Source organism: Mercenaria mercenaria, chromosome 6, assembly GCF_021730395.1.
Source record: "Mercenaria mercenaria strain notata chromosome 6, MADL_Memer_1, whole genome shotgun sequence".
NCBI lineage: Eukaryota > Metazoa > Mollusca > Bivalvia > Venerida > Veneridae > Mercenaria > Mercenaria mercenaria.
This window is the reverse complement of record NC_069366.1, coordinates 51,321,751-51,344,077: the sequence shown is the minus strand read 5'-3', so window position 1 is coordinate 51,344,077 and position 22,327 is coordinate 51,321,751. Positions and strand designations below refer to the sequence as shown.

Below are 22,327 nucleotides of genomic sequence, written 5' to 3'. Positions count from 1 at the left end.
TTTTTATTTGTTTTATAGATAGTTTTATGAGAAAAAGGTACTCAGATCAGTTTTAAATGATGAAAATCTATAGCATGTTTAGAAATATAGCATTGGCTGGTTTAGCCCAGTTGTCGACCAAACTAGGCTAGGATAGGCTAGACTAGGCCAGATCACATTTTCAAATGTATCAAAGGTTATGAGACTAGCCGAGGGCTATTGTCTTCTTCCAGGACCTTTATCACTCAAAGGAACCGCTCTCCCATGTATTTACCCGTTTATTACATGTTTACATATAATATAGTAAGTTTATCTGGGAATCTGGGAAGAAGATCCCTCGGAAGCACCGAGAACAAGGCAAACAGTGAAAATTGCAGACTCGGTTTGATTGAGTCTGTTCATGAGCAGTAATGGAAAATGCAACACTGCCCACGCCCCCTAGCACCGGCTTAAGCAGTATTCAATCTTCATATCTAAATGAGTTGAAATCAATGATCCCGAAGGACCAGAAAATATAACAACACTGAGATGAAGTCGGGGCGACTTTTTACGGCCGCCACACAGCACTTAACACCCGCTGTTGTGAAGTAAATAAAATCTGGAAAGAAGATCAATCGGAAGCACCGAGAACAAGGCAGTTTCATTCATGTATAAAACCAAGATTGACATTTACAATAAAAACATTAAGACAACATATACATGACCACTCTATAAAGATTTATAGGGGATACTAGAACATGCACATTTTATGACTTTGCATGTGGTTTTGAAAATATATACATGCATAAACTGCATAGAAGAAATCAATCAATCCTTTAGCATTATTGCAATATTAATATCACTGACAGAATTTCAGAAATATGGTGTCTCCCAAAACATTAGAATTAGATAGCCTGTCGAAAACGTTAAGAATCAGCTAAAAAATCAACCAAATAAAACAGGCAACCTAAAATCGCCAGGGTTCCAGACATCTTAATAAATTTATTAAAGTCTCATTTATATATAAAACCAACACTGACAATTACAATAAAAGCTTTAAGACAACATACATTGTATACATGACCAATCTTTAAAGATTTATAGAAGACTAAAAACATGTACATTTTATGACCTGGCATGTGATTTTGCAAAGATTATACATGCATTAACTGCATAAAAGAAATCAATCCTTTAACATTTAATATTGTAATATTACTATCACAATATTTCAGAAATAGGGTATTTCCCAAAACATTAGAATTAGATAGCCTGTTGAAAACATTAAGAGTCAGCTAAAGATCTACGAAATAAAAACAGGCAACCTAAACTTTCGCCAAGGTTCCAGACACCTCAATATGTATTAACATGCTTCAGACGTATTCAAAGTAATATTCAGTAAAATGGAGACGTCCTAGAATGCAATCCCATATTATCTTTACAGCTTATATCACATGTTATTTAATGCACAATCACATAATTTGCCTAATCACTGGTAGTGTACCCAGTCACACAGAAAGTGGCATGACGGAGCCTACTACATGACAATACAATGTAGCCAAATAATGAGCATTAATGTCATCTATATCATCTAAAAAGTAAAATTTATATGGTACAATTTACAATAAAATTCTTGTTACAGTGCATTAAACATCTTACACTGTAGATAAACCTGGCAGTTGACCTTCCTACCTCAAACATCTGCTGACTACAACCCATACTTACAAATAAGGAGCTAGGGAGACAGAAGGAGAAACAGTTTTCTCAACTTTATCAACCTAGAATCAATTTCAAGAGGCAGCACACTTTCTCAGTCAGTGTCTATTTCAGATACTAAGGTCAAGAACCAAACTATTTACAAGCAAATAATTGGCGACGTTGTAATAAAGACAGCTTTTGGCACAGCAATGAATACTATCTGATATTGTGAACAAAAAGATGAATTTATCTGTATCATTCATTTTATCGAAGTCTGGGACTATTGATATAGCTTTTTTTAATAAACTCGCTCTTATTTCAGTATACAAAGTGCAGTGCAAAAAAACATGAAACTAATCTTCATCACAATCCTTACACCATATGCATGTTCTATTCTGAATAGGCAATCCCTCGTATCGACCTGTTTCTACACGGATAGGTGCAACTCCAGCTCTGAACTTAGCAAAAGCAGACCGATGCATTCTGGGTATTACCAATTTACAATAATTCTCACAAGAAATGTCCTGTTTTAACAGCTTATAATTTCGGAGTTTATTTCCACCAGTACCTCTTATACTGTTAGTTTTATTAACAGCAGAGAGCCATGATATCTGAAACATTGATCTCATCTTTTCTAATACAGAATTTTTCATAGCAGTCTTTGGAATAGGATACGTATTGTCATAAAACTGAGACAGTCAATTTTACTTAGGTGACTTTTGACTCTGTACATAAAGTTCCTACAATTGCCTCTAGCATTGTTAATACCATATATAAACACTGTCTTGTTTAATCTATAATCATCCATCTTACTAAACCTTGACCACAGACTGCACATGGACTGCCATTGTCAGTCAAAAGGAGCTATCCAACCCAAATCTCCTTTTACGGCTCCATTCGGTGTATACCTTCCCACTCCTAAATAAAACCTCAACAGCATCTATACAGGAGGATGATCTTGTACCCTAAATGGCAGCGCCATAAGCAATCACCGGCCAAACAACTGAATCGTACAACTTAGCGTAAACATCTAATGGGAGCCCTCCAGCATTATTGAACTTAGCAATAATCACACCAAGAGCTCTACCGGCAGCTTGTGAGACAATCTTGGCTGTAATGTTGTAATCAAGAAATTCAGTCAACACCAAACCAAGATAAACATATCTATCAACTATGGCTATCTCATCAGTCCCACCCCTAAATTTGAAGTTTGTCCTATCTATACAGTTTGGTCTATAATGAACAACCTGGCTCTTTGTCAGACTAATAGACATACAGTTGACAGTGCACCAGTCATGCAAGACATCCAACATACTTTGAAGATCACAATCTGCCAGAAGAACTATATCGTCCACATATAGCAGAATACAACGTATTACCAATGTCAACACTATAACCATATGATTTAACTATAGTTACAAAATCGTTAATATAAAAGTTAAAAAGTACTGGTGATAAACTACATCCTTGTCGTAAACCCATGTGTACATCGAACCAGTCTGTGGTGAAAGAATTCAGACGAACACAGGACTTCACAGAAGAGTATAGGGATTTCCGTGCTGCATATATCTTACAATTAACATGTATTCCTAATTCAGCAAGTTTCTTCCAAAGAATATTCCCATCAATACAGTCATATGCTTTTTTAAAATCAATGTATGCACAATATGTAGATAATTTTTTCTTTATTCTCGTTTCTATAATAGTTTGAGGGTAATCGGGTGATCAACAGTACGTTGATTTTTCCTGAACACATTCTGTTCCTCGGAAATTATACCATTATCGTCAGACCATTTAGTTAATCTATTATTTAAAATTAAACAATATAACTTGTACATACTGGATGCAAGGGTCAAACCTCTATATGACAAAGGATCTCGAGGATCCGTCGCACTAGACTTCGGTATAGGACTTATAATACCATATCCCCATACAGTCGGTATTATACCAGTGTTGAAACAAAAGTTAAATAGCATATGCAGTATAGAGACAGATGTGTCATTCTTAAGTACATCTACCGGAATGACCACAAGCTTTGTTACACTTAGCATCTAAGACTGCTTTTCTAACTTCTAACAAAGAAATTGCATTATCAAATACAGGCTCATGTATAATATTACTATCAGACATACAATTGTCATTATCACAAATAATACCAGCATTTTCTACAGTGCTATTTTTATACAGATTTTTGAAACTATTTTTCCATTTATCTAACACTGTTGGTACGTCATTTGACACCATACCATTATCTAAAACAACCTCCATAGGAATGCTTTTATTACAAGCAATACCAATTTTTCCAATTCTCCTCCAGAAGTCACTTTGACTGTAGTTAAAATCATTTAAAATATCAGCTTGAACTTTATACCAATAGCCACGTTTAGCCTTCAAGACCATGCTGAGTAAAAATATGTTTTAAAACTTCTTTTGTACACCATTTTTACTTTTAATCCAAATTACGTTCATGCAAACACATAGTTCATTCCAAAGTACAGACAACTCTTCGGTCCACCATGGTTTAGTCATTTTTCGTTTTTTATTATTAACAGACGATGCTAATACTTTTACATGCTTATGTTTAAGTTTTGAGAACATTTCTCCTTTAATAGATGAACACAGATTTTCATATGCATTGTCAATATCTACTTGACGTTGTAAACCTTGCTCAAGTCTATACATCGTATCATGTAACTGCGGTATCTTAACATCATCAGACAAAAAGGAATTAGGCATAGGCCTGACATCGAATTTTAAGGTTTCGATGGAGGCCTTGAGAAACAAAAATCAAACAACACCAAATCATAGAAAGAAAGAGTTGTTTGACATGAAAATTGAACAGCATGTAAAACATGTATATTACTTTACGAAACAAGTGTCAGTATACTGATATAAACATTGAATTCCGGAAAAGGGCTGCCTAAAGGGGCTCCACTTCCGGACAGTTAAACGCCTTTTAAAACTCACCATTTTCAAAGAACAGTTACACATGTTCGTTTTGATGCATTTGCAATAGCGTGCGAGTGGTGAAATTTCGCATAACAAGATGGAACACAGTTTTCAGCAATTGTTTATCTTTATTTATTTACAAATGGCATTCATTTTCAAAGGGAGACAACTGTTCCCGATTATTTTAAGTACAAATGACATTCATTTTCAAAGGGAAACAACTTTTTCCGATTATTTTAAGTAATCTTTGAGAAAAAGTTGTCTCCCTTTGAAAATGAATGCCATTTGTAAAGAAAAAAAGATAAACAATTGCTGAAAACTATGTTCCACCTTGTTACGTGAAATTTCACCACTCGCACGCTATTGCAAATGCATCAAAACAAACATGTGTAACAGTTCTTTGAAAATGGTGAGTTTTTAAAGGCGTTTAACTGTCCGGAAGTGGAGCCCCTTTAGGCAGCCCTTTTCCGGAATTCAATGTTTATATCAGTATACTGACACTTATTTCGTAAAGTAATATACATGTTTTACATGCTGTTCAATTTCCATGTCAAACAACTCTTTCTTTCTATGATTTGGTGTTGTTTGATTTTTGTTTCTCAAGGCCTCCATCGAAACCTTAAGTAAACCTCGTCAGCATAATTCAACCCTTTCTCACAGTTGATATCTAAACAAAAATTCCATGTAAGAATGGAATGATCAGGATAAGATCCTGAAGCAATAACATTATCCGCTCCGACTCAGAACAGTTTAGTTTGCCATTTTTATGGGTCCTAGCATCTACTGGCATAATAACTTTCAGCTTTTCAGTTTCTATATTATTTGTATAAGAGGCTATATACTGTATAAAATCAAATGCCTTGATAGTTGTACTAAGTTGCTTATAGCATAATTTAGGGTTGAAAATAAGTTATTTCACGAAGAATACACGACGTTATGCTCAAGATAGTAATTTCCTGTTGGGTCAGAATGCCCCATAAGTAACACACTAGCAAAATATGTCGACCGCGTACAATTAGTTGGACTAAAAATAAAAATAAAACCCTAGAAGCTTTTGAATCACTAGTGACCCAAACAATTCTAATTACTCGATTAAGTTCTCAGTTTTTATAAAACTAAAAGCAAAAAATCAAGTTGAAGTCAGTTGAACATTTGCAGGTTGGGAGAACTTCAAAAACTGTTGCAATCTTTTTTGGGGGATAAGTAGCAGGTAAATAGTTACATTTATTACATGAGTACCTATAAATAGTAACAATTTTGTGCTGAAAATGCTCCTGTTATCGTATTGTTTCATGCATTATCACATTTTATTATATACGTTACTATAAATAGTAACAAAAAAGCCGTTTAAAACCGTCATTACGGCCTCTGTTGACGAATCCATAATGTCGCAGTGCGCCTCACGCGTCATAATCATAATGGCCCCGGGTAATCAGAACGTCAGCGCGTTCTGACGTTGACGCCATGTAGCAACGTCATTATGGCGTGTGAAAGGATGCTGAATCATTTTCAGGTCGATTGTCAAATATTGACGGCATTGTTGATGAAAAAAAGCGATACAAATAATGCTTTTAAGTTTTTGGGAAATATGTGAAATTAAAATACCAAGATAAATACGAAGCGAAGGTATATAATAAAAAGGTCAATAAACGGCTGGTTGTGCCTTCTAGCCATAATGGCACACCTAGTTTCATAATGGCTCTCGGGCTAAAGCCCTCGGGCAATTATGCCACTAAGTGTGCCATTATGGCAAGGAGGCACAACCAAGCCGTATATTAACCTCTTAATCATAATTGGCCCCGTATTTGTATATGCTTACCTTATATTTATGTCCGATGCTTTCAGCTTTATATGCGGTGCAAATAACATCATGTGAAAACTACTTGAGGTCGGAATATTACGAAAGTTAACGAATATTGCCGAAAACATCCGACATAGGATATTATTCGTGGGCATTCTGCCTCTTGTACACCGGTTCAGGGTAGGCCTAAAGTGCTAAAATAAGATTATTTTCGCGAAAATAAGATTTTTTTACGAAAATAAGCCAGATTTGGTTTTGGCTTTATATCTAATGTGAATTTATTTTATATCATTGTACAGATACGATCAGTAGACACTTATAAAAATATTTTAATTAACACGCGTCAAAATCGGCAACGAAAATATTTTTTTATATGCGAAAATAAGCTATATATTTTATTTTTTACATTTTTTAAAACTGTATTTTCCTTTACCTTAAAGAACATGTTTGCACATACCTATATACGAAAAATAATTGATTTATACCAATATTAACTAAATGAACAGCAAATATTTATGATGTGTGCGTCAAAATCGCTAACGAAAATAAAAATAAGCTATATATTTTATTTTTTACATTTTTTAAAATTGCATTTTCTGTTACTTTAAAGGACTTGTTTGCACATACTTATATACAAAACTTAATTGATTCTGTACCAATGATAGCGAAAATGAATAGCAAATATTTATGATGTGTGCGTCATTTTTGTGCCCCACCCCCTTGAGTGGTGGGGGCATCTAGATTTGCTCTTGTCCGTGCGTCCGTCCGTCCGTCCGAAGTTCGTGACGCGCCTAGCTCAAAAAGTATTTGATATAAATTGATGAAACCTTGCATGAGTTTTTATCATGATATGAACTTGCGCACCTTCTATTTTTCGTCTGGCTCCGCCCCCTAATTTTAGAGTTATGCCCCTGAAATAGTCAAAAATGCACTTTTTCACATTTTGACACGCCTAGCTCAAAAAGTATTTGATATAAATTGATGAAACCTTGCATGAGTCTTTAACATGATATGAACTTGCGCACCTTCTATTTTTCGTCTGGCTCCGCCCCCTATTTTTAGAGTTATGGCCCCTGAAATAGTCAAAAATGCACATTTTCACCTTGTGACACGCCTAGCTCAAAAAGTATTTGATATAAATTGATGAAACCTTGCATGAGTCTTTATCATGATATGAACTTGCGCACCTACTATTTTTCATCTGGCTCCGCCCTCTATTTTTAGAGTTATGGCCCCTGAAATAGTCAAAAATGCACATTTTCACCTTGTGACACGCCTAGCTAAAAAGTACTTGATATAGATTCATGAAACCTTGCATGAGTCTTTATCATGATATGAACTTGCGCATCTCCTATTTTTAATATGGTCCGCGCCCTATTTCTAGAGTTATGGCCCCTGAAATAGTCAAAATGCACATTTTCACCTTGTGACACCCCTAGCTCAGAAAGTATTTAATATAAATTAATGAAACCTTGCTTGAGTCTTTATCATGATATGAACTTGCGCACCTACTATTTTTCATCTGAGTCCGCCCCCTATTTTTAGAGTTATGGCCCCTGAAATAGTCAAAAAATGCACATTTTCACCTAATTATGTGCCTCACTCAGAAAATATTTAATGTAAATTCATGAAACCTTGCTTGAGTCTTTATCGTAATGTGACCTTGCACACTAGGCATTCTTCTTGAGAATTTTAGCATTTATTACAGAGTTATGGCCCATGAAATAGCCAAAATAGTGGATTTTTGTTTCTGATGCTCATAGCTCAAAAAGTATATGGTAGAGAATAATGAATCCTTCTCATATTTTTTTTGAGGCTATACCCCATTAAGACTGCAAACATTTGAATTATTTCACCTTATTTGTGACAAATGTACCAGTGGGTGGCACACCATGTGCCCTACAGACACATTCTAGTTTAAAACTGTATTTTCTGTTACTTTAAAGAACATGTTTCCACATACTTATAATTATACGAAAAATAATTGATTTTGTACCAATAGTCGAATAATAACGAAATGAACAGCAAATTTTTATGATGTGTGCGTCAAAATCGCTAACGAAAATAACTATTTATATGGGAAAATAAGCTATATATTTTATTTTTTGCATTTTTTAAAACTTTTTTTTTCTGTCAATTTAAAGAACATGTTTGCATAAACTTATATACGAAAAATAATTGATTTTATACCAATAATAACGAAATGAACAGGATATATTTATGATGTGTGCGTCAAAATCGCTAACGAAAATAACCTTAAGTGCGAAAATAAGCATATTTTGTTTAATTTCCTATTGTTTTCTTTGCATTTTCTCCCAACTTAAAGACAGTGTTGACACATGTTTATAAATAAAAAGTACCCTTGTATGAAATCCTATGTCAGATGTTTTCGGCGATGCTCTTTATTTTTCGTAATAAACCGGATCTCATAATGTTGTTTAACCATAATGAAGTTTGCACCGCATATACACTTGAAATCACCGCAAATAAAGTTGAAAGTAACGAATATGAAAATCGAGCCACTATACATAATGAAAAGAGGACCAACGAAAGGTGAAACAACCGCATATACCGTTAAAAGCACCGCATACACATTAGAAAGCACCACATATAAAGCTGAAATCACCGCATGTGCAATCAATCCATATACAGTTGCAAGTACCACGTATACAGTAGAAAGCATATCATATAAAGTTAAAAGCACAGCATATGTAGTTTAAAGCATCGCATATAAAGTCAAAAGCAAACCATATAAAGTGAAAATCACCGTATATACAGATAAGAGCACCCCATATACAGTTAAATCCGCATATATAGTTACAAGTGAAGTATACATAGTTAAATGCACAGCATATACAAATAAAGGCGACGCATATAAAGTTGGAAGCACCACATAAACACTTGAAACGATCACATACAAAGTTAAATACACCGCACATACTGATGAAAGCACCCCAATTACAGTGTAAAGCGCATCATATACATGTATAAGCACTGCACATATAAGTAGAGGTACTTCATATACTGATATATGTACAGCATAAAGTGCTATATCAACATCAGAAGACAGCTATGGCTTTCCATATCATTCTATCTGTTGCTATTCACTTGTCATTAAAGCGGGATGTAAATATTACTCAAAACGTGTAAAATATTACAATATTTTTAATAAGTCTTATGATATGTAGTATTTATGCATCGAAGTCTTATACCCTGTAAAATACAGCGGACATCATTGTTGTAATTTATGTAATGAACGAAAAATACTACGTCATTAAAGTACGCACTTATTTCTAAATTATATAAATATATATATACTGTTATTATTTAGGTACTAAAAGTGATATTAAGATTTGTCTATTACCAATCCTTCACAAAAATTGACACAAGGTCAACGTAACAGGACGTTTATCCAATTTATATAGAGGTTATTACATGAGTTTCTTTTGCTTTTGAATTTATTAAACTAGTTGAATAAAATGATAAAATGCGATGCAAATTACTACCGGCTCCTTTGTTTTGCAGAGGTCTATAAATAACTTATTGACCGCTTTAGCGGTCTGTAATAATTACAGGACATGCCCTACTATATTGTTTACAAAACAATACGAGGGTCCTGCAAAAAGTTCTGTCACTGGATTAGGATTTCTTAAGTGCTACGTTTTTTCAAAACTATTTTTATTACAAACCTTCAAAGTATTCTCCCTTTACTGAAACACATTTTTGTAACCTTTTTACCCAGTCGCAAAAAGCAAATAAATAGTCTTCTTTTGTTATCTGTTTGAAACACTGATAAATGGAGTTGCCAAGAGAACTTCTGGATTTATATTTCTTTACAGAAAGCTTTGGAAATAAAAAAAGTCAGGTGAATAAGGCGGATGGTTTACAACTTCCACCTTCTCAGAAGCCAAAAAGGACTTAGCAACATCGTACTTGTGAGTGGAGGCGTTGTCGTGTATCAGATGGACTCCTGACCATCCTTTGCTTGGAGGTTTCTTATTTGAAAACGTTTTCACTTTTTTCAGTGCAGAGTTCTTGTAGAATCGTCCAGTGACTGAATGACCAGACGGACAAGACACTTGAACGACTGACCCACTATAATTGAATAAAATTGCGTACAACATCGTTTTCGAACTTATGGTTCTCTTGGCAATACATGGGGCGTTTTTTATCTTTTCGCTTCCATTGCTTATTATCAGCCCTTCTCTGTGGTTCAAACATGTGCTACCAGGTTTCGTCACCTGTTAACAAGTTAGAAATAACCAGACTATCACAGTCTTTGTATGTTTTTAAAAGTCCCCAGGCACATTTAAGGCGTTGTTTCTTTTGCTCCTCAGTGAGCAAATGAGGTACCCACCTGGCGCAAACCTTTTTCAGGTCCAAACGCTTTTTCAGAATTGTTTGCACACTGCCTTTTGATATACATGTACCAGTAAAACTGGCTATATCTTTCACCGACAATCATGCATCCGCTTCGGCCACAGCTTTTACAGCAGCAATATTTGCCTTGGTAACAGAGGTTTTAGACCTACCAGAACGGGTATCATCTTCAACAGATAATTTGCAGAACTTTTTGCAGGACCCTCGTATCAGAAAACAAATTTAAGATATCATAAAATAGAGCGATTCCGCGATATCACTAAATATTTTTTATTTTATCATAAATGAATTATTGATATCTAAAAGTAAAGATTAAATTAAGGCAGTTTAAAACAGATTTTATTACATAAAATACATTAAATAAATAAAAATCGTACAATAATACTATTGTGTACAATAAATTGATACCATTAAATCATAAATAAGATATCATGAACACACACACACATTTTGAGATACCTTTAAATGCTCTATTGATATCATAATATTTTCAGATATCAAAAATGAATTTATAATATCAATAAATCGAATTAAGAATTAAGTATATATATGTAAACGATTACTCGCGGCCATATCAGTCGTGCAGCCTAGGTCAGTATTGGTCCGGCCGTTTGTTTTAGCAGTCACATAAAAAGATCTGTCCCACTTAATAGCACGACTGGCCGTAAGATAACCCAAGACTACCTACAACTGTCAAGGACCAGTCGCAAGCTTAGTCACGTGTGACTGTATGTGCGACTTGAAAGGCCTACGGTCAACCTCCGCATCGTAAGACCACTCAAGACCTACACAGAAGACAAGTTACGACCAGTTTGAGCATGATTGAAAACCTCCACACAACCAAATACGGTCACGGGCATTCCCAAAACCATCCAAGACCATAAACGACTTGTAGCAGGACTGTTCTACAATCCCTTGCGATATCCAAACGTATCCGATCGTAACCTGTTGTAAGTAGTCTCTCGTTGTGACCATGACTTCAGACCAGCTACGACAATTTTGGCCGCAGTCAGATCTTTTTAAAACATCGTCAAAAATCTCCCGCAATGATTTTGTGCTTCGACTACTAAAGACGATTAAAGACCAAACGGGACACGTGGCAGGACTTACCTACAATGATGCCTTGCAATTTCCAGTCGTAGCCTGTCGTAACCTGTTGTGAGCTGTCTTATAAAGCAGTGTGACTAGGGCTGTAACGCTCTTTCTACTTGCATTTAGATACAAATTATAGCTTACGATTCATCACTAAGTTAACATTATATTTCCATATTTTTATTAAACACTTATTAATTTTAAATTTCACTAGCATTTGAAAACCAAAATGTTTAGCGATGAAAGAATAACGAATGACTTGTCTTAGAGTATATTTCAGTTCGTCTCGTCACTTGTCACCGACATTCCGTTAGCCAGCTGGATGGCTTTTTCACTACCCTATACGAGCTTTTGAATCCACAGCGGTGAGGTTCAAGTGATTCGAAGTCAGCGAGTTTTAACACCTCGGCCATGGACGCCCTTTGTCTTATTTAGAGATAAAAAGTTATCTTTATAACTTTAAAGAACAAATGTTTTTAACGTGTCACTGATAAAGTGAAGGATACTGATTCAACCTCTCAGTCGATATGTGTATGGAAATTAAATTTAAGTCATTTTGTAGCACGTTAGGTTTATAACTTTTATCAACAAATATGACAAAAATCTTCTTATCAAGTTACTTGTATAATGTTTTGTTTGTTTGTTTGTTTTGGGTTTAACGCCAAAAGTATTTCAGTTATGTAACGACGGGCGGTTAACCTAACCAGTGCTCCTGGATTCTGTACCAGTACAACCTTGTTCTCCGCAAGTAACTGCCAACTTCTCCACATGAATCAGAGGTGGAGGACGAATGATTTCAGACACAATGTCTTTTATCACATCGTCACGGAGAACATACGCCTCGCCCAGGGCACGAACTCACGACCACGCGATCCGTAGATCTGCGCTCTCCCTATTGAGCTAAGCGGGCGGGCTGTATAATGTTTTGAAAAGTCGTTAGTCTATTGGAAACTTGCCTTTTCTTTTTTATATGTTTGCACGTTAGCTCTAATACTGACAGCCTGTTATTACAAAAATGTAAAGTTATTTTGTTCGTTTTATAGAGAAATGCATGAAAACGCAAGTTAGATAATAGAAATGTTCTAAACAAGATGGATCATCAAGCTGAATTAGAGAATTCGAAATACAGGAACTGGGTGAGAGGCGGACTGGCGTATAAATATCTGAAGAATGGTTTAGATGGCTTTGCGGATGAAGTGGTCAAACAGGAGCACAAGCGAATTCTTCATGATGTCAAGCATACGCCCGGGCTCACTTGTAACCTATGCAATATAAGAAGTTTAAAACCCATTCATAAAAGCGTAAAAGACACAATAACTGGAAAAGACATATGTCCAAGAGGGCAGACTAACTGTAATTGTCTGTATTCGAAAAAGCATACGTGTCCTAATAAAGTTTGTGACGCCATTTTGGAAGAAATACTTATGAGTCATGGTTCAACACCGCCCACACCAAACTGGAAAAATACAGATATTACCAGCTGGTGTTGTGCGCCATGGGAAGTGGCAAAATGCTTCATTAATGCACCAGGATATGCTGACAAAACTGAAATTGATGTCTCGGGACTGCTGCATATATTTATTTATAACATAAACTTCCATACTCGTATATCTTGCACCATAACAGGATCAGACATATTCAACAAGGTATTTTTAATTCAAAAATCTTTTTATGCTTTCGTTGCAGTTGCGATGAATGCTAACGTAATTGTTCTTTATGTTTGTAATTACTTCTAATAACTGGCAAAGTTTACATTAATGATAGTTCAAATTTCATCGTCAACAGCCTTCAAAAATAATCCAAAATACGTTAAAGATATATATTTTGTGGGAAAAGCTTTATGTGATTCAATGAAGATTGTCACATAAAACAGTTTAGGTCCGGTTGATAGTTACATAACACTTCTTGTGAAATATCAATTATAGGTTCTGAAGAGGAGAAACATGGTTTTCCACTCGCCTCAAATGGAGCTTGATGAAAGAGAGCTAAACGATTGCATTGATGACATCATAGCAATTCTTGAAGACGGAAAAGAATTGAATGCAAGACATGATGCCCAACAAGCGGTTAAAAAACTCAAACAAGTAAGCAGTATATATTATTGATGTTCAATTAGTCTCTTAATTTCTACTGTCCCAATCAGAACAAAAAATATTAATGAATACCAAAATCTTAATAGTATTGCTTCTGGGCTGCGTCTTATTAACGTTGAGATTTTCAAGCGTGAAGAATTGCACAGTATTTTACAGTTTTCACATATCTTATAAAAACATTAGTTGAACATTATTTTGGACAATCTTTATCTATTTCTTTAAACAAAATTTTAGAGGTTTTCAGAGATATCAAACAAATCTATTCCTGGACCATATTGTGAATCATTTCAAGCACAGTCTTTCAAATGTGAAGATAAATAGTGTTTCTCCTTTTTTCTTGTCATTTGCCTCAATCAGGGAAAATATGGGAGTTTGCAAAATATTACTGTTGTAGATTGATTTGGTGTAGATTGATTTTCCAAGTAACGTTCCTTAGCATATGTGTTGGAGATATGTGACAAGAATTTCATAATTGTAAAAGAGGTTCCTGTGATGTTTTGAATAATTTGGAACATTTAGAAAAAAATCATTGAGAAAATTTGACATTTCGCTTCATTGTATAATTAAATATTTTAAAAAATCCATTAAAGCTCATTGTTCTTACTTTCAATTTTGGCGTGTAGTATTTTTATACACGTATTTTGAATTCCTATAATATGAGATATCGCTGTTTTAGACAGATAAGAATGATGTGAAACAATATATTAGTATTATTTTACTCTTAAATGTAAATTTATGTTCGTAGTTATCAAACTATTTCAGCCTTTGAATAACAATGTGAAATATTGATACTTGTTCAGTTCAAAACTGGATAACCAGTATTGATACGAATGTTGCACTTACATTCATGCAAGTTGTATGTTGTTACGTTCCATCTTAAATGGATTCAATGTGAATAAGAAATTTTAAATCATTTTCTTCCAATTTGAAATATTTTGAGGGATCATACAATATTCATGAACCTTAACACCTCTTCACATTTACCTATTTTCATTGCATACTTATCAAATAATAAATGGGGATGAGATATTGTAATTGTCTTATCGGACAACATTACTATTTGCATGGGACAAATCAATTCGAAGTAAATGAACTACATTATGCTTAATACCGTTTATTACAATATTAGCTTAAGGAGACCAGATTCATTATAACAACCCACAATGAAGTAGAAGTATGCAGAGCTGCCATGGCATCAATAGAGAACAGGTCATTGCAACTGAACAAATGATCCAAGACGCCAAAGAGGACATTGATACAAAAGAAAGGAAGGCATATACAGCAATTGACGATAAAACACAAAGAGCTCTTGATAATGCACGGAAAGAGCTTGACAACCACTGTGATAGCAGACTGAAAACAATGAAAAAAATGATCGAGTTATTGAATGAGAGAATTACACAAAATGAATTAGACACAAAGGAGTTAAAAACAGACAATGTCGTTATAAAACAGGTATGACTATGAAGACAATTTGTAAAAGCATTTCATCATTGCCTAATATATAAAATGTAGTATAAACATTAATAAGCGAAAAACTCGCGATATTCAGTATGTCAGTAGTTTTTTCATCTATCAAACATGTTTTTAAACGCATGGCAAAACACCAAACATCATGTCATTTTTGTATGTTCAAAGTTTTTGTTTCTTAAATGATTGTTAAGATGCAGCTTAAATCGCCACTAAATTATAATTTGTATTTCTAAAACACACCTTTTTTAAAGCGTCTAACGGAGATAGAGCAACATGTTGACAGACTGGACGACGCACGCAACATGCACCAGAAGCAGTTAGAATATGCTGAACAGAAACAAGGTAACAAAATTATATGGAACCTCTACTTGTATTCTTCAAATGTTTAGCTGACAAACGGAGCGTTACTCTCCTGCCGGAATAGTGTCCAGAGAGGTATCCGGAGTTAAAACCAAGAAACCCTCGCCTCACGTTATGATCATTAAGTCATTCGTTTTTACTTTTTACTAACTTGACACAAGTTTTTCACAGATCTTCAGAGTATTCTATAGACCTTCGTCATGCATTAAGGTTAAACAGGCAAATCTGAAAATGTTTGAATGTCTATAGTTTCTTGCATTATTTACTTTTTTATATAGTTCTATTGTGGTGGGACAAATAATGATGTAGTGAGGTCCATGCATATGTCGACTTACGCGGTAGTATTTTAAGTGGTGGGAGATATGGTATAACACAAAGGAAATGCATCATCAATGCCTTTAGCTGCTATGTATACACTTCATCTCGTACAATGGAAAACACTCGAAATAAGTGACGTATATAAAGCTTTCCGTTGACCACCTGAGAAAATAAATGTCATGCTGATATACGACACAAGTGCTAACCATTTAGAACTTCAAGATTCTTACACTGGATGTATGTGCAGATAGGAATATCCTTCTCGAGGGGAAATCCTAATAATGAGAGGAAATGAAATGTGCAACGCCTCTCACGCCCCCTATCTTCAGCGGAAGTTTTTTTTTAAACAAGTACTCGATACTCCTAAGGAGCAAGAAAATATAATAACACTGAGTCCAACTTAAGACAATAGGACAAACCTGCACCTATAAGCACAATATCTATTTGCTTCAGTGTAAGAAGAAATAGCACAAAACACCTAAATAAGCGATTGCTAATCTGATTTCAACATTCTCTGGATTATTCTTTAGATTTTACTGTCTACTCAACAAATCGGTCACTGGCCCCAAAGGGCATCAGGTGTGCTCCATACGGTTAAGTAATGTTTTTTCTCTTTACGAATATTTTCCTTGAATGAAATCGAATTTGGCTGGAATTTCATTACATGAAATGTTACTTACAAGTTCTCCTTAATTTATCGATGGATTAATTTTTCTGGGATCATCCTCATATTGTAGCAATCTTTAATTGTAAAAACGATGGCTCTTAACCACATCCCCGTCCCATTTTGACGGGGGTGTGACCACCATAGTGAAATTTGTCATTTCTGAGGAGTTGTTAGTATCGGCAATGAAGTATATTTGACAATCCTAACGTTTCAAAACAGTATCAAGTTAAATACATAAAAGACGTGCTCAGGGTGAGTTATTGTGATCGCTCACCGTCCGGCGTCCGTCCGTCCATCCGTCCGTCTACACTTTCCTTAAACCACATCTCCTCTTAAACATTCGGTGTAAATTGATGAAACTTTGCGTGGATGTTCATTGAGTGGTCCTATGGTTTCGTGGTTGCATATAGGGGCCGGTGTAATGAAGTATTTCGACCCCCATAGAATAATGACCCCCCGGTCATTATTCTATAGAAAAAGTGACCCCCGGTCATAGTATTATGACCTCCAGATCATAGTACTATGACTCCCCCACGTGAAGTAAACTGAACCTCACGAAGAATATTGACTCCCATAAAAAAAACGACCCCCGGTCATTTGGTCAAATGTAGTGATAACTCATGTATCTAAGGCCTAATTGCTGCATTTTATGCCCCCACTCGGCGGAGGGGGGCATATAGAATTGCCCTTGTCCGTCCGTCCGTCCGTCCGTCCTTCCGTTTGACCATTAGCCCCAGATATCATCACTTGACACAGAAATCAGAGCATTCCGCGACGGGAAAAGGGATTCTATTTCTAGACGCTGTATCTTGGTGTAAACATTTTTTTCAGGAAAATAACAATTCACAATACGTTCACAAAACACACCAGTGTCAATAATCCCTGCAAACTTCGGTATGAAGTAATTCTTCAGAATAAAACTGCACAAGAAATTGCTAGCATAGAACTTAGTATTAATAGAAGTTGCAATACTTAGCAGTGGCAGTAAAGTACGGTAGCGGCAACAATAGAAAGTAGTAGTAGTAGTAGTAGTAGTAGTAGTGGCAGTTGCAGTAGCAGCAGCAGCAGCAGCAGCAGCAGCAGCAGCAGAGGAATAAGTGACAACAACAACAGCAGCAGGAGAAGAAAAGGTAGATGTACAAGACGTATTAATGGAAGCAGGTATAGTAGTATCAGTAGTAGCAGTTGTAGTAGTAGTAGTAGAAGTAGTAGTAGTAGTAGTAGTAGAAGAATAAGAAGTACATGTAGTAATAGCAATAGAAGTAGCGGCACCAGTAGTAGTAGTACAATCAAAATGTTAACTATTGGCAATGGAGGGTATTAGAGTTGTAGATCTAGTAAAATTGTCCGTTAGGTTTGGTGGGGATCACTTTTTAATAGATATTATCGTCGAAAGTCTTTTTAGGAGCCGGTGTTTTACACGGAAAGAGTAACTTTTTTAAATAGAATAATGTCCGGGAATCGATATTGTATGAGAGTTCGAATGTAGTAATTTCGGCAGTGAGTATTTTGCATGGAAGGAGTCACTTTTTCTATAGAATAATAACCAGGGTCGTTATTCTATGAGATTCGAAGGGAGTCATCTTTAGGGAGTCAGTATTTTACTTGGAGGGGTCAGTTTTTCTATAGAATAATGACCGGGGAGTCGTTATTCTATAGAGTTTTCAAAGGGAGTCAGTTTTTTTATAAGGGGAGTCAATATTTTACAGGAAAGGAGTCACATTTTCTATAGAATAATGACCGGGGGGTCGTTATTCTATGGGGGTCGAAATACTTCATTACACCGGCAGGACTAAAAATAATAAAATCTTTATACGATATCTCCTCTTCAATCACTGGTCCGATTTTAAAATAACATCACACAAAAGGTCCTTGTATTCTGATTCGTAAAAGAACATGATTGCCAGGGTGCGTAGTCATTTTTCCCTATATGTGTGAAGTGAAAACTTCAAAAATCTTCTTGTATGAAACTGGTGGCCCGATTTTAAGACATTTTCACACTGTTCAAATTATTACGATTCGTTTCTCTATATGTATATAGTTGAAACTTTAAACATCTTCTTGTCCAAAACACCAGGTCCTGAGGCTTTAATATTTGATATGAAACATCATCTAGTAGTCTTCTCCCAAGATTGTTGAAATTAAACCCCAACGGTCAATTAAGGTTCCGCCATGGGGTCACATGGTTTATACAGACTTTTATAAGGTTTTATATTGGGATGAACTTTGAGAATCTTGTCCAAAACCACAGGGCCTAGGGCTTTGATATTTGGTATGTAGCATCATCTAGTAGTTCTCTACCAAGATTGTTTAAATTATATCACTGTGATCAGTTATGGTCACGCCGTGGGGTCCTCATTCGACTTGTATAGGGAAAAACTTTGAAGATCTTCTTGTTCCAAAACAACAGAGCCGAGGGCTTTGATAGTTGGTATGTAGCATCATCTAGTAGTCATCTACCAAGACTGTTTACATTATCCCCCTAGGATCAAATATGGTTCCGCCCCGGGGTCACATGGTTTATATTGACTTATGTAGGGAAAACATTGAAAATCATCTTGTACAACACCACAGGAACTAGAGCTTTGATATTTGGTATGTAGCACCGTGTAGAAGTCCTTTATATAGATACATGTCTTATTTAAGTTTAAATTGTATGATATTTCATGGTATATTTACATTTTTTTGTAGAGCTTCAAAGGAAGATGGTAAAACAATACCAAAATCATTATGTGAAAACATGGATATCTCCATTTAAAGTTCAAAACAATAACGTAGACATAAAAGATGTTTACGTCTCACCGAATATAGAAGACGAAAATGGTGAACCAAGAGTAATAAAACGATATCGCGATATATTTCAAACTAATGAAAGACGGCATAAAAGAATTTATATTGTCGGTGACGTTGGGACAGGTAAAAGTTCATTCAGCAAAATGATGATTTACAGCTGGTGCTCAGCTTTAAACGAGGACGAAAATAACACTGTGCAATCTGATAATGCTGAAGAACTAAAACGATTTCATTTTCTTTTCTTCGTCCCCTTACAAAGGATGTCAGAATTTAGTTGTGACTTAACTGATATGATAAAAGAACTTTATAAACATGTTGTGTCAGAAAAACTGATAAACAAGATATTTACGCAAGAAGGCGAGCGTTGCTTGATCATTATTGATAGCCTTGATGAATGGACGCCTCCAAAATCCTACTGCCTTCCACTCCATGTTACTCACGGCATCCCGTTAGGGGACGGAATAGAACATGCTACATTTCTAACGTTTTCTAGGCCCTCTGCTAAAGGTATTTTAAATATGAAAAAAACCGAGTATCACAAAAAAATCAAGTTAATTGGAATTGCAGCTGGATCAGTCCATGAATTTATTAGAAAATATATGACCCAGTTACATCAGAACAAAGCATCTAAGAATATAAACTATTTCGTGGATGAAATAAAAAAATCTGCGCTTCAACATCTCGAAGAAACACCTTTATTTTTACAACAACTGATTTGTCTTTTCTGCAAAGAAAACACAATTGGAAAATCTGTAAGCGATATTTATAGTAACATTCTTAACATAATACTGTGCTGGTTTAAAAAAGGAAAGGAAGATGAAGACATGACAGAAGATATTATCTATATGCGGGAAGAATTCATACACATCAGTCTACCTGAGCTTTTAAAAAGATTTCCTAGATGTAAGGCAAATAAAAGATTTATTTTTCTAGTCGGAAAAATTGCATATAAAACCTTAACCAATGAAACCAATTCCAGTACTTTTAGCCGATCAAAACTTAGGGAATTAGGACTGACAAAAAGCGATATTACTTCTCTCATAGAAATGGGAATTATTGTTGAACATACATGTTTAAATCAAGAATATGAGGAAACATGTTTGTGTTTCATTCATTTGTCATATCTCGAGTTTTTTGCTGCTGTGTACATATCTAGCAATTACCACTCTATGCATAGCCCAACATCTAAACAGAAACACAGACTCGAAAGCACTGTCATCTTAGAAGACCTATTTCGTAAGTTCAAGTCAGCTTCTGACATTCTACAATTATCTAATATCCTGAAGATGGTATGTGGATTATCTCCATTTATGTTATCAGAAATCTCGAAATTCATCTCAAACAAGGTAGAGGTTGATGAAAGTATGATCAGATACAGACACAATCTACAGTTGGATGAAATAGACAGAACAGTCGTGCAGATACAAAGACTTTTAAACAATTGTCTTTCTGAGTCCGGAAACCACGAAACAGCTACGATTAGCCTTTATGATATAGTCGTACATTTCCGAGCCGATATGAATTTTTTTCGAAAAATACTTCCTATAACCGTGAATTCCTTATATCTAAGCAGAGATACTACATTTTTGACAGGATGTTCAGACATATTTGAATGGATTACACAACTTCCTAGCTTACAATTTGCAAGTATAAACGTTACTAAGTGGTCATCACTTAAGCATGCTTTTTCATTCACACAAGCAGTGTCTTTAAGACATTTGACATTCAAAAGTGACTATGACTACGGATATATAGTTGACCTATCTACAAACAGCCAACTTAAGAGTGTTCATTTAGAAAATGTTCAGTGCATATTAGGATCTGAGTCGAATGTCAAAAATCTTGAATTTTTTTACGATTGGATATTTGACAGATTTGAAGTGTTATCGCACGCAGTATCCATAAAACAAATGACATTAAAATGCGACTCTAGAACAAGTTTGCATACCATAGACATATCTAAACTTTATCGGATCAAAAGCATTCATTTAGAGGGTTGTCTACTGGCTCTTCAGTCTCGGAGTCCAGTCGAAAGTATTTACATCTCACTCAAAAACAAAAACACGTCTGAAAGCAAAGTTCATGAGAAATATGAGCAATTATGTTCGTCATTATCGCGATGTGTGTCAGTAAAGTGCCTGACCCTGAAAGGTATCGATTGTCATGATACTGATTGTGAGGGTCACACAATTGACCTGTCTGAACTAAATATGCTGCAAGAAATCAATTTATCATGTCCATTTACTATAAAGTCCGACATAAAAACTGAAAGTCTTGAAAGCATTTTCATCTCATGCAAACACGGTGTCAAGTTATCGCATGAAAGATGTCAGCAATTATCATCTTCATTACCTCGATTTGTGTCTTTAAAAAAATGTCACTGGAAGGTATCAAATGTAATGATGTTGATTGTGAGGGTCACACAATTGACCTGTCTGAACTAAATATGCTCCAAGAAATCAATTTGTTGTGTCCATTTACTATAACATCCGACATAAAAATTGAAAGTCTTGAAAGCATTTTCATCTCATGCAACCACGGTGTCAAGTTATCGCATGAAAGATGTCAGCAATTATCATCTTCATTACCTCGATTTGTGTCTTTAAAAAAAATGTCACTGGAAGGTATCAAATGTAATGATGTTGATTGTGAGGGTCACACAATTGACCTGTCTGAACTAAATATGCTCCAAGAAATCAATTTGTTGTGTCCATTTACTATAACATCCGACATAAAAATTGAAAGTCT

At 35.2% G+C, this 22,327-nt stretch overlaps 1 protein-coding gene across 1 annotated transcript in view; it reads left to right on the top strand.

Annotated features, from left to right (window-relative positions):
• LOC123548939 (uncharacterized) overlaps window positions 1–22,025 on the top strand; it is a 42,498-nt gene extending 20,473 nt beyond the window's left edge. The window contains exons 2-6 of the mRNA XM_053545882.1: window positions 12,919–13,521; window positions 13,801–13,959; window positions 15,098–15,423; window positions 15,693–15,783; window positions 19,478–22,025. Of these exons, the coding sequence (XP_053401857.1) occupies window positions 15,145–15,423; window positions 15,693–15,783; window positions 19,478–22,023 (2,916 nt within the window). The 5' untranslated portion in view covers window positions 12,919–13,521; window positions 13,801–13,959; window positions 15,098–15,144 and the 3' untranslated portion in view covers window positions 22,024–22,025. The remainder of the gene's footprint in view (window positions 1–12,918; window positions 13,522–13,800; window positions 13,960–15,097; window positions 15,424–15,692; window positions 15,784–19,477) is intronic.
• Window positions 22,026–22,327: the final 302 nt, after the last annotated feature.